The sequence below is a fragment of the Artemia franciscana genome, chromosome 2, assembly GCF_032884065.1.
Source record: "Artemia franciscana chromosome 2, ASM3288406v1, whole genome shotgun sequence".
Taxonomy (NCBI): Eukaryota; Metazoa; Arthropoda; class Branchiopoda; order Anostraca; family Artemiidae; genus Artemia; species Artemia franciscana.
In genome coordinates this window covers 59,887,656-59,905,456 of record NC_088864.1, presented here as the reverse complement: position 1 = coordinate 59,905,456, position 17,801 = coordinate 59,887,656, and the positions used below count along the sequence as shown (strand labels likewise).

At 35.2% G+C, this 17,801-nt stretch overlaps 1 protein-coding gene across 1 annotated transcript in view; it reads right to left on the bottom strand.

Moving 5' to 3' along the window:
* LOC136043865 (chromatin-remodeling complex ATPase chain Iswi-like) overlaps window positions 1-17,801 on the bottom strand; it is an 83,764-nt gene that overhangs the window by 46,767 nt on the left and 19,196 nt on the right. The window contains exons 7-10 of the mRNA XM_065728826.1: window positions 13,453-13,633; window positions 12,311-12,454; window positions 8,281-8,481; window positions 2,780-3,115 (exon numbers count right to left, since the gene is read on the bottom strand). Of these exons, the coding sequence (XP_065584898.1) occupies window positions 2,780-3,115; window positions 8,281-8,481; window positions 12,311-12,454; window positions 13,453-13,633 (862 nt within the window). The remainder of the gene's footprint in view (window positions 1-2,779; window positions 3,116-8,280; window positions 8,482-12,310; window positions 12,455-13,452; window positions 13,634-17,801) is intronic.

Sequence of the window (17,801 nt, the reverse complement as noted above, 5' to 3'; positions counted from 1 at the left end):
CCCACCAACTAGGTGTTGGGGTGGCGCGAAGCGCCACCCCAACAGCTAGTATATATATATATATATGTATTATATGTATTATATATTATATATATATTGTATGTATTATGCGTCTAAATGTTTGAACAAATAAATTTGTTCTGAACAAATTTGAAAAAATGTTGAACAAATATTTATTAAACAATATAGCTGAGCATCTATTTTCACGTTGAACAAAAATAAATAACTACAATCAATTAGTTAAATTTGACAACACTTATTGCCAGCAAAATTTAAAACGCTAAAATTCTGTTAATTTTCAAAAACAGCTACATTTTCTTAAGCTGTTTGCTGTGAGAGAGTGATAAAAAGAGGGCACAGTGGCACCAATTCACGAGAATAAAATTAAAGATTACAGAAAAATTGAGTCCCCCAACTAGCATACATTTAGCGTCTAAGCGTATACGTTGAATACAGTCTAGCTAAAGTATTGCTTCCCAACCGATTTTAGGCCATATCTCACCCAGGTATTTCCAAAATCCTGATGCCCCTCTCGTTATCTTTAAATTTTGTTATTAAAAATATTAATATAATATATATATACCAGGAGCCTAGATCTGGCACTCAGCACGTAGCAGTCTTGTCTAGCCTATTTAATTATCTAATCTTTATTAGCATAATCTAACAAATTCTGAAGCGAATTCAATTCCTCCTTCCTGCAGATGTATTTTAAAGAGTCATCTGTTTATAAGATTTATTTTCTTCTCGGAAGGTTTTTCGTCGAGAAAAGCAGTTTGTTGACAAAAACTTAGTTCTCAATTTATACTGAATACTATCAAAAGTATTGGAAAAGTATGAAGAGTAATTCCAAAAAGTATTTTCTTTTAAGTATAGTATAAATATCCATAACTGGGCCCAGGTCGTGATAAAATTCAGGAATTCATGCTTTAACTCTTACCTACTGCCATGTTGGGGTGGCGCTTCACGCCACCCCAACACATAGTTGGTGGGGGCGCTTCGCGCCCCCCATGCTCCCCCACGCGCGTAAGTCGTTACGTGCCATATTAGTTACGCGCCATTGTAGCTGTGTCCCTGTGTCCCACTTGTGAATATATATATATATATATATATATATATATATATATATATATATATATATATATATATATATATATATATATATATATATGTTTTTAACTACGTAAAACTTGCGAATATACCACATTCTTCGCTGTCCCATTTTCTGTGCATATAAATAGATTGTCAGGTTTACTGACTCTTGAACATGCAACATATAATTGTCCATGGGAAAAACAATCCGTATTCAGATCTATACCTTATTATTCTAATGATTGCCCTTGAGCTTTGTTGATGGTGATTGCTAATCGAACATTCCATGTGTCCCCGTCGTCATTTATATATCCCCCCTGTGCCCCCCCGGGCGTCCCCGTTTTAGTTGTGTCCTTATGTCCCGGTTGTTATTTATATTCCCTGTGTCCCGGTCGTTATTTGTGTCCCTGTGTCACTGTCTGTAATTTCTCTTTGAGTGTCCCGGTCATCATTTATATCCCCTGTGTCCCGGTGTCCCGGTGCCCCGGTCTGTAATTTCGTCAGTCGACAAACAACTTCATGACGACATACAGCTCAATCGTTATAATGACGTCAGTCGACAAATATGACATCAGCAGACACACAAACATGAAGTCAGTCGACAGACACACAAACAAACAACATATTTTTATATATATAGATTTGTGTTATGGATAAAGATATCTATCTATATATCTATATATATATATAAATAGATAAGTTGTCTGTGTGTGTCGAGTGACGTCATGTTTGTGTGTCGACTGACGTCATGTTTGTCGACTGACGAAATTACAGACCGGGACATCGGGACACAAATGACGACCGGGACACCGCGGGACATAGGGAATATAAATGAAGACCGGGACACTCAAAGAGAAAGCGACCGGGACACAAGGAATGTTCGATTAGCAATCACCATCAACAAAGCACCGGGACACAAATGACGACCGGGACACAGGGAATATAAATGGCGACCAGGACATAAGTAAAAAAAACTAAAAAAACTAAAAACAAAGGTAAAAACTACAAAAAAAACTGAAAAGAAAAAAAAACTAAAAACTAATAAAAAACTAAAAAAACCTAAAAAACTAAAAAAACTAAAAAAGAAAGAAAAATAAAAAAAGGAAAAAAACTGAAAAATAAAGGAGAAAAACAAAACTAAAAAAAATAAAAATAAAAATAAAAAAAAACTAAAAAGGTAAAAACTACAAAAAAACTAAAAAGAAAAAAGAAAAAAAAATAAAAAAACCAAAAAAAAGTAAAAACCAAAAAAAAACTAAAAAGAAAAAAAGGGGAAAAACGACACAACTACAATGGCGCGTAACTAACATGGCGCGTGACGACTTACGCGCGCGGGGGGCTTGGGGGGGGGCTGGCGCGAAGCGCCCCACCAACAGCTAGTGTAGGATAAAATAAGCATACAAAGTAAACAAAAAGGAGAAGTTAAACACAATAGCTTGCAAGTCCATCTGCGGATTCCAATCAGAATCATATAAAATAACAATGTCAGCTGTTGCCAAATTAACACCAAGACCAAATAATTGCCAAATAATTAATGCGTTGGAGACCGAACAATCTTATTTATACTATGCATGACATCATATAAGAAAATGCTTATATGATGTCATAAGGAATGATGATATTTGTTATGGATAAAGATATGAAGGTTAAAATAAGCATACAGAATAAATAAAATGGAGAAGTTAAATACCATAGCTTGCAAGTCCATCTGCGGATTCCAATCGGAATCATATAAAATAACAATGTCAGCTGTTGCCAAATTAACACCAAGACCTCCAGCTCGTGTTGACAACATGAAAATAAACTTGGTCGATCCAGGTGAATTATATTCATCAATTTGTCGCTGACGATCTTCGTGAGCCGTTTGACCATCTAATCTGCAATACTGGTGGCCACGCCAAAGACAGTAATCTTCAAGGATGTCCAGTAAGCGAGTCATTTGAGTAAAAATTAGGACACGAGATCCTTGAGCTTGCAGTTTTGGCAAAAGCTTATCCATAATGAGCATTTTGCCACAGTTGTCAACCTAAGAACCAGAAAAAGCAATCAATTTTTTTAAATCAGAAATTAATTTTATATATATAAATAAAAAAAAATATATGAAAAGGCGATAACACAGACTTTGTAAGAGATTCCTATCATTACTCTTATAACGGCAAATTCTTACTCCCAGGAAGTATACGAAATTCTCTTGACCTGAAAATGTTTGAGATCGGTTGTACAATCCAAAAGAAAACTAGGAAAGATACAAAACACAGTTCTGTTACGAAATGAACAAAAGTGTAATACAAAACTGAATATTGTTTTGAACTGAGTATTGCTGTTATGTATAATTTATTTTTGAATTGATAATAAACCCCATTACTTGAAAAAAAAACACACACTTGCATGTTGAGAGCCACCCAAAACATGCTTCTGTTAAACCTCAGACAACCAACAACAACAAAATAAATAGAATTCTGACCCTTTATCGTGAGTATTTGACACGAGATAAGGAGCTTACCGAGGCATTATGTGCCCCTCTTTTACACCTGCCATTGCCAGTATGACGAAAGTTCTAAAAGCCCCACGAATTCCACTAGGCTATTTTTTGTTTTTACTTGTTTTAGGTGTTTGTTACTTTGTTGTTGTGATTCCTTATGTGTTATTTCTTATAGTCGTTTTCCTGGAATAAAATTGTTGAATTGAAATGAATTTTTCTAAACCCCATTTAATGTACACCCTTAATGAGGATGTTTCTATAAGTTCTACTCTCACTTTAAGGAGCACTTAAGGATCTCTTCACTTCAAGATCACGAGAAAATCTATTAAAATCCACGAAAATTCAGATACGCACAAACACTATATTGTTAAGGATTGAATTATCAAAAAAAAAGATAATTTTGGTATCCCCCCCCCCCATGAAGTTCGACGGAGCATTATCATCGTCATATATGATTAATGATGTGTTTATAATCTGGAATAATATAGTATTTCGCGATTTCTAAAAGAATGTGTGAACTAACCTTTAGAGATAAAGTGAAATCAGCTCAAAGTCCCTGCAAAGATTCGTTGATTGATTTAGAGCAGTGGTCCCACCCTACATTGGGTCCTGACAACCCTGGGCATTTCGGGAATCCTGATCCGTGGTCATATTTAAATTTTATTATTTAAAATCTTAAACGTATTCACTTGAAGGAATCTTAAAAGACCATTAACTTGGTATCTTTTTACGGGTGCAATTTTTTTCAAAGTTAAGGCCTGGTAAACATTCCAAAATGAATCAGTAACAGAAGTCTATTTTATGAAGAAAGGATAAGTAAACATACCACACGAGAGAAAAAATAGAAGAAGAAAGAGAGAAAAGAAGACACAAGATGAAAGAATTCGGACAAGGTCAGAAAAAACGAAGTAAAGACTCTCTTTGCAGTGAAATTCAGTTTGTCAGATGATACTAGAGTATCTAGTATCTAATCTAGTACTTCTATCTAATGGATACTAGAATAAATTACATCAGTTGAGTTTCAACATCACAAACGTTGTTTCTCTTTAAGTTTGTCGTATTTAAGATTCGTTTTTAATTTGTCCTGAATACTTTTCTTTAAGCTTTCCGTTTTGTCCTGAATACTTTTTTGCTTTACATTGCACTGAGGATGGATGAGTAGACTTTTGGCCAAAATATTTGCTTCGTTTCACTGGTTGGCGAGTCCCCTCATTTTTCTTCATTATTCGTCCGTCTCCTTGTTTTGTATTGGAGCGAACACACTCCTAAAGGGCGTATGGCAACCATATCCCAGGGCACAAAGGGCTCAATCTCCGTTAAAACTATTTTTTTTTTGTCTGGGATGAAAAAACAAATGATTTTTTCCTAGCGGTTGATTTTCAATGTCTACGTTTTTGTTGCGTTAGACCAGCACTGGACTCTACTTTTGAGAATATTGAATTTTGACGACATTCGATTCTGTTCTTAAGGAGTGTGTGGTCAGGTAGGGGTTTCAGTGGGTGTCTCAAAGAATATTTGTCCACAGTTCTCCACTAACTCTGTTATTGAGTTAGTTTTCAAGGTCAATACAGAGTTTTTGTTCCAATTAAATGTCCCAGTCCATGAATGAACAAAGGAAACAGCATTTGTCCCAAATCAGAAATCCAAAAAAACACAAAAGTGCGGATGTGCCAACCAGGCAGGTAAATTTATCCCTGATAATTTATTCCTGAGTAGGAGAAGCAAAGGTTAAAACTATCAAAATAAACAAATCGCATATGTAATCAATAGATCCTTGGAAAAATCAGAACATCTCAAGATTTCTAGCCGAGCAGTGGCCCAAACCCCCTCCCCCTCATCTCCCACGTATATTTCTGATACAAATAGATAAAATATCATCATGGTTGCGAACAAAGCCTATTATATAGTAACCAGAAATTTAAAATTGCGTTTTGAAATAGCCAAAATGGTGTCTGATCGAAATGAAAATTGCAGCTAGAATAACCTTAACCGAAAACCAAATTCAGGAGAAGCGCAGTCCCCCTTGGCCAACAATAAAAACTACTTTTTTGCACGGGAAACGCTGGTGCGTCCTTTTTTGTCCCCTCCAATGGGGCACAGAAACGTCATAGAAAGATGCTTACTAGACTCATTTGAAAAGGAATTTCTATGTCAAGGGCCTATATTAATTTAATAAGATAATATTAAAATAAATAGAGTTTTGGCAGAAACTGCAGCTTCATATACAAGATGAAATAACACAAGTATCTTTTGACAACAAGGCCTAGTACTTACCGATGATTTTTGCATGCTGATTCACATAGAGCTTTTCGTTTTGCAAAAACTTGACCAGATTTTGAAGAAAAAATTGACTTTTTCTGTGTATAAACTGTTTCTAAGTAAGTTTCTAAGGAAGCACTTTAGGAAGTTCGTGCAGATGCAACCATAACACACTATAGGCTGTAAAATGTTTCTTATGGTATAAAAAATACACCACTACAAACATTTATACAATATAAAACTTGTACCATAGCATTTGCTTGAGGTAATAGTAATATCCAAAACATGAATAGACTGGGAAATCAACCATTTTAACAAGGTCTGAACTCAAGTCAAACTCACCCATTCACAGCCCAAACCAATTTTTTTTTTAATGCTTTCAAAACTGCTTTTAGAAACATTGTCAAAGGCAAAAACTGATTATGGTCATCCCATAGGGCATGAATCAGGTGAAAATTCAGCCTTGAGACTGGTCCTTGAGACACAATGTTTTGGGCTAGTGATTGCTTTAGTGACTTTTAACTGGCCCGTTAGATACACTGTTTTAGACTTGGGAAGTTAGGTCAAACACCAGATACAACATTAAATTGAATTGCCAATCTACGCAGTCATAGGATATACAGCGACTTTGCATATACCAATCAATTCAGCGTGAAAAGTTACGGAAGAATCTACCCTCCATCTACCCTAGAAGAAACTACCCTACTATCAAGAAAAGGCATGGGATTTGACTGCCAAATGAGAATAATGCTACAGTTTTACTTTAAAAAGTTTCTTGGGTCAAAAAGTGATGACAATGTGGTTCGTTGATTACAAGGTTCTTACTAAGAAAGTCTTACCAGGTACTGATCAGTAGTATAAGGTGGACTTTGTATACATACATACTAACAACATTCTTTTCTCAGATAGAATATAATTCTATCTAGTACCTAAAAATTCCATATTTAGAATATGGTTAGAAAACTCATCCATGACATCCATATTTAGAATATGGTTAGGTTAGAACATCAGTTAGAGTACCACACGGTTAGAGCACCTCGGTGTTCTAACTCGTCCATGATCGGTTAGAACACCACATGGAGGCATGTAAGTGTACAAGTACTGAAAAGAGAAATTTAATTATTTTTGTTCAGTCTGTTTCGCACCTTAAAACTGTCAAGTAAGTTATCCACCGGACAACTATAAATAAATTATATCACCAGACTTATTTCAGTAAATCCTGAGACCAAGTTTTAGGCGCATGCAAAATTTTTGAAAATTTAGAATTGAAACATTACAGCTAGCAAAAATAAGCCGGGATTTGTGATTTGGAGATCCACTGTTCCAGAATAATTTCCTAGAAATCTGGATAGAATGTGAAATTTTGATGTCAGGATTCCGAATAGAGTTCCGTGTTCTATACAACTTCGACGTTACACGATTCTCAAAATGTTCAAATACTTTTGGTGCTACAGGTGTTTAGTTTCTGTTTCTTCTTTTATGCTACCTAATAGGACCTATCAAAAATTATTAAAATCCTATTATAATTTTGGCAAAATCCAAATAATTAGAATTTTCGTAAGCTTCAGAGGAACTGTCCTTTGGTTCTAGGATCCCTGTACTTTAAAAAAGATTTGAGTTTTCTTATAGAGACTTGTTTAAATAGAATTGTTAAATGAATCATGTTAATGCATGCAATCTGACTGGTGCTAGTATCAGAACAATTTAGTCAAAAGAACCTTGACTGATGGGTGAGTATCTAAAATTTACGAACGCAATGTTCGTCGAACTATGGACTTGTTTATCTAAGATTACTAAAAAAAGAACATTTTGCACTAAATCAAATTTGCTTTTAAAACCCCTTCACGGTTACAGTGAAAATGACATATATAATTAAATAGGTAGTTGATCATCTCTCTCTCCTCTTCGAACAAACGAGCTGACTACCATAAATGAATTAACGTTAAAAAAAGCGTCGCAATGTACTGAATGTAACAAAAATCATTAAAAACCAAAGTCAACCAGACGATTATTTTAGTCATAAAGCAAAGCAAAGTGTATTCTAGCCAAAGTGTTAGCAAGTGTAATTTCTAGCCAATCCCAATTTTGGCAAATCCTAAGAAAACACCAACAAAATCCTCATTTTTCAAAGCACCAAAATTTAAGAGCGATGCCTGACCACTGTCATTACTATAGCATCCAATATTCTAATTTTTCATTCTAATTTTCATTTCGATTTTTCAGGTGGATAGCTCCACTTAAATTGGTTGGTCCATCTTAGAAAAGATGGTGGATACAGTGACGATGTAAAAGTAGAATATCAAAGGTCCAGATTATTTTAGGATTGTTAAAAGGGATTCATGATGCACCACATAAGTCAATTTTTCTGAACTTGACCAAAGTTAGAGAGAGGGGGAGATTTCCCAGCTGTATACTTCTAATAGCAGGTAAAAGCTGGGGTTTTTTCTTACCAAGTGCTGGTCAGTAGTATAAGGTGGACCTGGCTCAATTCCGTCAAAAAGATAGGGGTGATTGCAACACTTCCTCAGTTGCATCAGAATATTTTGAAGCCTCATTTTTTCCATTTTACCAGCGCCATTTACTATATCAATATCCTTCATTAGGATTTTCGTGTATAATTCTCTCTGCATCTTACTCAGACCAATAAACACCTAAAAAAATGGCACTTCAATGGTGGTACTTAATAGGATCTAAGCACTAGGCGACTCCACCAAGCAGAACAAGAAAAAGTGAAAAAGTTGAAAAAAGAAAAAGTTGAAATTTGAATATTAATTAAAGGCTTTAAGATTGAATTAAAATTGAATAGTTATGGCTATCAAGCCATGGCTAATTGTAGAAAAAGCCAAGACACATAGTTCAATTGAGTGACAGGCAAATCTGGCATTACCCCCCAAAATTAAATTTGAATAAAAATAATGTTAGTTCAATTGTTAATAGATATGTCAAATGAAAATTAACCTGAAATTTTGTCGAAGTAGACTAGTCCTTTTGTTTTTAAACTGTTTTTAATGATTCTAAATTAAATGAGGTAGATAAGGACCCAATGAATATAGACTAAATGAGACAAAAAGACTCATAGATATACCAACTGTGTTTTTTTCAAAAAATAGTTCTTTTTCTTTGGCCGAATTTTCGGCAAATAAAAAAAAGCAAGACACTGAGACAAGAGAACTGGGTTGCTTTAATAAGCTTATTAGTAGTTCTTTTTTAGTTTAATAATTTTAAATACAAAGCTAGCAGCACTTATAGTTACATACAACTGACTTATAAATTTATATCACAAATAAAAAAAAAGACACTGAGAAGAGAGAAAACTTGGTTACTTTAGTAAGTTTAAAAGTAATTAAAAGCAAAGCTATCACCATTGAAAGCTACGCACAACTGCCCTTGCAGAGCTGGAAAATGTAAAAACAAGCTTAGTTTCAATTTATTGGAAATTGGATTTTTAACAAGGGTTCAAATTTATTTAAATCTAACCTACAACTCTCTGACAGCAGGTTCTGGAATTTTTTGGAATCTGAATTCGAGGTAAATTCTGAATCTTGAAATTTCCTATCATTCTTGTGTTTTTGGCCTTTTTCCAATTTCTTATAAAGGTCTAAAACAACTACTACCACGAATTTAGGCTAATTATGAAAAAATTACACTGTATATTGTGCCTTTTTGGCAAAATTTGTTCACTTTATCTTAGTCCAATATGCAGCGGAATAAAACACAGAAGCCATACAAATATTAGTACAAGAAACGTTATTAAACTGGTTCATGTAATTGACTAGATTATTTTAATGAATTACGCAAGATGGTGTTGTTTGCAATTGTTTGCTCTTCTTCCCAGAAACAAATTTGAGACACTCCTGCTGAAAAACAACTCGCGGATTTCTCATTTTGGAGGAAAGCCTTTTTTCAAAAGAAACAGGTTAATTGACACTATCTTGACAGGAAAAAAATCCCCAATTCGTGGAAATATTTTGTGCAGACATTACTAAGAATGGTCTACTACAGGTGACAAGATTAGAAAACGATATTCGCAAAGAAGACAAACGAGCATATTTCCAACCCCTGTTATACTAACGACTGTGGTCTCAGAAATTTTTTATTACAGATTATATTATGTAATTTGTCGAAGAAAAATATGGACCGTCATCTGGAATCTAGAACAAAATTTCAGCAAGTAACCACCTTTAAGGTTTATAGATAAATTCTATCAAGGCTTCAGTTCAGTCTTACTACCAATATGGATAAATCCACTATGGATACTGTTTTCAGCTGGGTTGGCCTGAATTTTTCGCCTTCAAGAGACATAGTTTGGGACGTCGAAAGAAGTATCGAGTAGCCTAATAGAAACTATGCTTGTTTTTGAGCAATTTCAGCCAAAAACATTCCTTGTATGTAGTTTCAGTATAACAAAGCATTTTTGTCTCAAAATACTTTTTTCTTTAAATATTCTTACCAAGACTAGAACCTCTTCTGAATTCTGGGTGCCCAAAAAGGTATTGTTGGTTAATATTTACGCAATATATTTTTTACTCTACATATTTAGTTTACTAATTGACACTTTCTAAGTGTCATAAACACTTAGGCATGAAATACTGTTATAAATAGTATAGCCCAAACACTGTTTTAAACGTAATTCTGTCCTATCAAGTCATGTTAAAAATAAATTAGAAATAAACATACGGCTAATTTTAAACAGTTTTATAGATCCGAACACTTTAATCAAATAAAACAATCAAAGAATGGAGAGAATTAAACCAATTCTGAGAGGAAGAGGGGGAGAACAAAAGAAAGTGGAAAATAGAGAAAAAGAAATGCATAAGTTAAACAAAACTGAAGCAATAAAACAATAAAGTAACAAAAACAACAAAGAGAGAACTAAAATCAAAGAAGAGAAACCACTGCCGAGAGAGGGAGGGGGAGAAACAAAGAAATATGAAAAAAGAAAAAGAATGAATCAGTTAACAAACTAAAACAATAAAGCAACAAAAACCATAGAGAACTAAAAACAAAAAAGAGAAATCAACGTCGAGACGGGGAGGGAGAGAAGAAAAGAAAGATGAAAATACAGAAAAAGAAAGGGAATGTATCAGTAACAAATTAAAGCAAAAACAGTAAAGCAACAAAATATATTAAAGGGAGAACTATGAACAAAAAAGAGAAAACAATGCTAAGATGACGAAGGAGAGAAAAAGAGAAAAAGAAAGAGAATGTATCTGTTAGTGTAAAGCATAAACAATAAAGCAACTAAAAACAATAACAAACAGGATTTTTTTTTGGTTTATATTGTTCCAGGCATTGAAACACCATGTATTTGTATGGGTTTGGCTACTTGCATTTAATTCAGTACGTAATTTAGTTTATAAATAAACACTGTCACAGAAACTTAGTCAGAAAACGCTGTCATAAACAGTTTAGCCAGGAATATTCTTTAGAGCATGGTTCACCCCAGTCCAATCAGGCATAGTTTGAAATAAACATACAACTAATTTTACTACTTGTGCGGGTTTATGCATATCAAACTAACGAGACAATTATATAAAGCAGGGAATTAAATCCGATACCGAAATGAAAAGAGAAAATAATAAGCAAAAAAGAAAAAGAACGAATCAGTCAAAAGAATTAACGTAATAAAGGAAATAAAACAATGCATTGTTTATTTTGTACAAGATGTACAAAAACAACAAAGAGAGAACTAAGATAAAAAAAGAGAAACCAATGCCAAGAGAGGGAGGGGGAGAAACGAAGAAATATGAAAAGAGAAAAAGAATGAATCAGTTAACAAACTAAAACAATAAAGCAACAAAAACCATAGAGAACTAAAAACAAAAAAGAGAAATCAACGTAATGATATGTAATGCATTGTATAAGTTTGGTTAATTCAGATTAATTCGACTCATAATTTTTACGGTAATTTAAAAATTCACTTTATCACATTTATTATGTTAAGTAACGTTTTTTATTACTATTGTCACTGCTTTTCGAGTGTGCCCTCGTATTCTCAGCACTTCGGTGTGTTGAAGATACTTTTTTGCATTTTGATTACTAATAAATTATTTTAATGCCACTAACCTACTACAGTATAAGTAGGATATAACAGTCGATTGACATCCATTTTACGAGTTTATCAACGACGTTACTACGAGTTTATTGGACACCAAAAGAAAGTCTTTTTTTTTGCTCATCAGAATTTAGATAGGTTTTTTGCATATAGATCTTAAGGCAATTTAAATAAAAAATAAGTTAAATAAAAAAATAATTTTAAAAAGAATTTATACTCCGGAATTTTTATAATCCAGAATTTTTAGAGATGTTTTCTTAGAGAATGATAAAAACTTTTTCAAAACATAGGAAAATAGTCCTTCTTAGAGAATGTTGGAGATGTTTTCTTAGCGAATAATAAAAAAATTATAAGGTCAACACGTGAGATCCAACAATGTACTTTGGAGGGAGTCCTCTTCTCTCTCTTTTGCCTATTTACTGTACCTTCATTTCTTTCTTTGGTTTGAGTCCTTTTTCTACTTCTGACTTCAAACGTCTGAGCAAAAAGGGCTGCAAAACCACATGAAGCCTCTTAACCAACGTGTCGTCTCCTAAGCATGAATTTGTATTAAACCATTCATCAAAATCCTAAAAATAAACAAAAATTTAAAAAGTTGCTCAGACTAAGTCACAAAACAGCGTGTTTCTTGCCAAAATAAATTCCTCTACAAAAAAAAACAGTCTAGCACCATAATGGAGGGAAATGGTCATAAATAATATGAAAGATCAAATACAAAACTATGGAACGTAAAATATTATGTACAAATTAATAGAGGCTATAGATATTAATTTATACTAATTAGATAGGCTAAAATTTTATTTCGTTTAGATATCATACAAAATAAATTCCCCCCACATGTAAAATAACGATCGTGTTTTTAAATTTAAAAGTATATCAGAAATTAGATTACAATTATCGACTTGCCCTTCGGGCGTAATTGAATAATTAATGTCTAGAAGGCGTGAATAATGTGAACGAAAGAAAGTGTCAACTATTTGTGTTCAGGGGTCTCTAATTACAGTCATCAATAATAGTATACGAAAGATTGAGCGGACCTATCTGGGGGGGGGGGGTGTACAGAAGCATTTGTACATAAAACCTTCGCTATAACTCAACAACTTCTTAAAGTTTCTGGCCGATCGGATGAACAGTGTAGTGTAATGCATCCAGGACACGCACACAGATATATAATCGACATTATTATTGCTAAATAGAATACGGTTTTTTTTTTACAAAAGCAAAGAGCGAAGCTATGTCTTCAGCAGAACAAACTAGCTAACATAAATTATAATGGACAATGAGTAAAAGTTAAAAGAAACAGATATTAGACTTAATAAAAAAAAATGATTGGGATGGAGGAGGAGAGTGCGTAGCTGTGTTGGCCTCAGGTGGCTTGGTGCTGCGGTGATTTGTTAGTAAGGTCAGGAAAAATAGTAATATAGCGCCCACTTCGCTCTTTACTTAAGCAGTGCTATTGCGCTGCTTATGATAGATTAAAAAAAATCCTGTTTTGGATAACGATAAATAACGATAAGAGACTGATGTAAATGCATAATAAAGAAAACCAAAATCATAGCAAAATTACCTCTGAACTACTAAATATGTCAGGAAGTAAAAAGTTGAGGAGGGCCCATAATTCATGCAAATTATTTTGCAAGGGTGTGCCAGTAATTAGTAAACGATTTGAAGTGCTAAACTCTCGAACAATCTCAGAAAGCTTCGATTTTTCATTTTTGATCCTATGAGCCTCGTCAATCACCATATACCTGAAAACAGAAGAATGTGCAAATTAATAGATGCACCTATAGAACTAATGAAGACTTAAAGGGGAAAAGATGTAAACAAAGCCAGGAAAAGAAAAAGAACCTAAAAAAAAGAGACAAATCCCGCCCAGTGAAAAACGTAAGACAATACAAATATTTTGATGAAGACCTTTGCTTAATTGTCCACGGTGCAAAATTAAGAATAAAAAAAAAAAGATAGGAGCACACAAAACAAAATAGAAAGACAAACTGAAACAATGAAACATCACAAAAAAACTAAACAAACTAAGAAAAAACCAACACCAATAAATAACTGAAATAGAAAAAGACTATCTTGTGTATGGTGAAAAGACAACTTCAGAAATGCCAACTCTTAAGAATTATTAAGCATGTAAAAAATTGTCTTCAAAATAAATTACATTCCCCAAACCAGACATGTACTTTTTGAAGAAGGAAAAGCTGATGAGCAGAAAATTTGTAATTTTGCTCCTTTGACACCCAAACCCGTTATAAACCCCTAATACACCCTGTTTACCTAAAAAACCTGAGCAGTAGCAAATGCATAATACAAGAAACAAGAGCTAAGAGCTTAAATGGCACTTGTGACGAGGTTGAAAGAGCCAAGAGCCATGAGCTCGTGGCATGAGCTCTAGCAAAATTCTAAGAATCAATCGATTGATTTAAAAGGAAAATCAGAGTCTTAATGCCGGTCGGGATTCAAAATAAGAGCTCTGACACACAAGGACCCTCTAAATGTCAAAATTCATTAAGATCCGATCACCCACCCGTAAATTAAAAATACCTCATCTTTTCTAATTTTTCCTCTTCTTTCAGCCCCCCAGATGGTCGAATCGGGGAAAACAACTTTATCAAGTCAATTTGTGCAGGTCCCTGACACGCCTACCAATTTTCATCGTCCTAGCACGTCCAGAAGCACCAAACTCGCCAAAGCACTGAACCCCACCACCTAACTCTACCAAAGAGAGCGGATCCAGTCCGGTTACGTCAATCACGTATCTACGACATTTATGAGCGTTTTTCAAGATTTCCGGTTTCCCCCTCCAACTCCTCACAGTGTCAAAAGATCTGGTCGGAATTTGAAATAAGAGCTCTGAGACATGAGTTCCTTCTAAATATCAAATTTCTTTAAGATCCGATCACCCGTTCTTAAGTTAAAACTACCTCAATTTTTCTGATTTTTCCAAATTAACAACCCTAGCTCCCTCAAAGAGAACGGATCCGTACCAATTATGTCAATCTCGTATCTATAACTTGTGCTTATTCTTCCCATCAAGTTTCATCCCGATCTCTCCACTCTAAGGGTTTTTCAAGATTTCCGGTTTCCAAGATTTCTGTTCCTCCCTCCAACCCTCTATGTCCCCGGATCCCATTCGAATTGGAAATGGAGCATCTGAAACTCCCCTAAAGAGAGAGGATCCAGTCCGGTTACGTCAATCCCGTATCTACGATATTTGCTTATTCCACCCAACAAGTTTCATCCCGATCTCTCCACTCTAAGCGTTTTCCAAGATTTCTGGTTTCCCCCTCCAACTCCCTCCAATGTCACCAGACCTGGTCGGGATTTAAAATAAGAGCTCTAAGACATGAGTTCCTTCTAAATATCAAATTTCATCAAGATCTGGTCACCCGTTCTTAAGTTAAAAATACCTCAATTTTTCTAATTTTCCCGAATTAACAACCCTCCAACTCCTCCAAAGAGAGCAGATCCGTTCCAATTATGTCAATCACGTAACTAAAACTTGTGCTTATTCTTCCCGTTTCATCCTGATCTCTCCACTCTAAGCGTTTTCCAAGATTTCCGGTTTCCATAATTTCTGTTTCTCCCCTCCAACCCTCTATATCCCCGGATCCAATTCGAATTAAAAATAGACCATCTGAGATATAAAACCTTTCTATATATCAATTTTCATTAAGATCCGATCACCCATTAGTAAGATAAAGATACCTCAATTTTCACGTTTTCCAAGATCTCCAGTTTCCCCCTCAAACCCCCCCCTATGTCGCCAGATCTGGTGTGGATTTAAAATGAGAGCTCTGAAGCACAAGATCCTTCTGAATATCAAATTTCATTAAGATCTGATTATCCGGTCTTAAGTTACAAATACCTTATTTTTCTAATTTTTCTGAATTTTATTATGATCTGATCACTCCTTCGTAAGTTAAAAATACATCACTTTTTTTTAATTTTTCAGAATCAACCCTCCCCCCAACTCCCCCAAAGAGAGCGGATCTGTTCCGGTTATGTCGATCATGTATCTAGGACTTGTACTTAGTTTTTCCATCAAGTTTCATCCCGATCCCTCCACTCTAAGCATTTTCCAAGATTTTAGGTTTCCCCCAACCCCACCCCCCAATGTCACCAGATCCGGTCGGGATTTCAAATAAGAGCTCTCAGACACGATATCCGACAAAATATCAAATTTCATTATGATCACCTGTTCGTAAGTTAAAAATACCTCATTTTTTCTAATTTTTCCAAATTAACCATCCCCCCACTCCCCCCCATATGGTCGAATCGGGGAAACGACTATGTCTAATTTAATCTGGTCTGGTCCTTGATATGCCAAGTTTCATCGTCCTAGCTTATCTGGAGGTGCCTAAACTTGCAAAACCGGGACCGACCGACAGACAGCAGACAGACTGACACACCGACAGAATTTGCGATCGCTATATGTTACTTGGTTAATACTAAGTACCATAAAAACTACATTATCAGATCAAGGATAACGGAATATCATAGCTCGTCACTAATACTATTATTTAAGCCATACAAAGGAGAAGAACAACTTAACTAGATATTAAATTTACGTCACAAGACGCAGGTGCGTGTTACGTAATAAGGAGTGTTTTCTAAAAGATACACGTACTTTTTTCTTCGAGGTTACTTTGGTTCTTATGTTTAAAAAACTACGAGGGCCAGGAAAAACCTTCAGGGCCTGCTAGTGGGGAGCCTGCAGACGCTGGGCCCCTAGCAAGCAATTCCACTGGGCCTCTAACAAACTTTCCCACCAGGGGACCCCTAACAATCAATTCAACCGGAGCCCCAGCATCAAATTCCAACATGGCTCTAGCAGTCAATTCCAACGGGGCCCTAGCATCCGCTTCTATCGAGCACCTTTGGTCCTCAGTTTTATAGATTATAAGCAAGCGTTCGATTCTGTTGATTGAAGAGCTTCAGCAAAGGTTTTATAATTGTATCGTATACCAGACAAATACATTAAAGTGATTAGTGATATGTACGAGAATAATACCCTGTGGTTAAGGTAGGAAATGAGGTTAGCAACTGGTTTGGTATTAAACAGGAGTTAAGCATGGGTGTGTTCTATCCCCCTTTATATAGACCTTTTTGATAGATTTTGTCTTAAGAAGCGCAGGAAAGGCAATGGGAGAATGCGGAATCAAATGGGGAGGAAAACTCTCCTGGATTTAGATTGTGTTGATGATTTAAGTGTCCTAGATGAAAGTGTGAGTAAAATGAATGAATTTTTAGTAGTTTGCCGAGTTCAGGGTGCTAGAATAGGTTCAAAAATAAATGTTAAGAAGACTAAGTCACTAAGGCTAGGAATAAGTGAAGATGAAAAGATGACGTTGAGAAACGAAAAAATTGATCATTAAAAGATTGATGTTAAAAGTACAATAACCAACGCTCAGGGTATTTTTTCACAGTTAAAAAAAAGTTCGGAAGAACAGAAAGATAAGTCTGAAAACCAAGATTAGAATATTGGAAGTTACAGTGATGATTGTTATAAATATGGCTCTGAAGCATGGGCACTCCGAAAAGCAGATGAAGATTTGCTTGATATTTTCCAGAGAAATTGCCTACGGATTATTTTAGGTATCCGGCTAACTTACCGTATTTCAAACAGTACGGTGTACGAAAAGTGTGGTTCAATCCCTCTTTCTAGGGCTATAATAAGAGAAAGGTTGAGATAGCTAGGACACGTTCCGCGGATGACGGATGACAAATTGCAAAAGATTGTCCTTTTCAGCCAACCTTCTAGGGCTAAACAGAAAGCAAGCCGCCCGCGGTTGGGATGGGAGGATGTCATAAAGAAAGATTTCTTGGGATGGTGTAAAGAGGGAGGCTTTGAATAGATTGGGGCGGGGGAGGGGCGTTCTTAGCTGCGTTGGCCTCAGGCGGCTGGGTGCT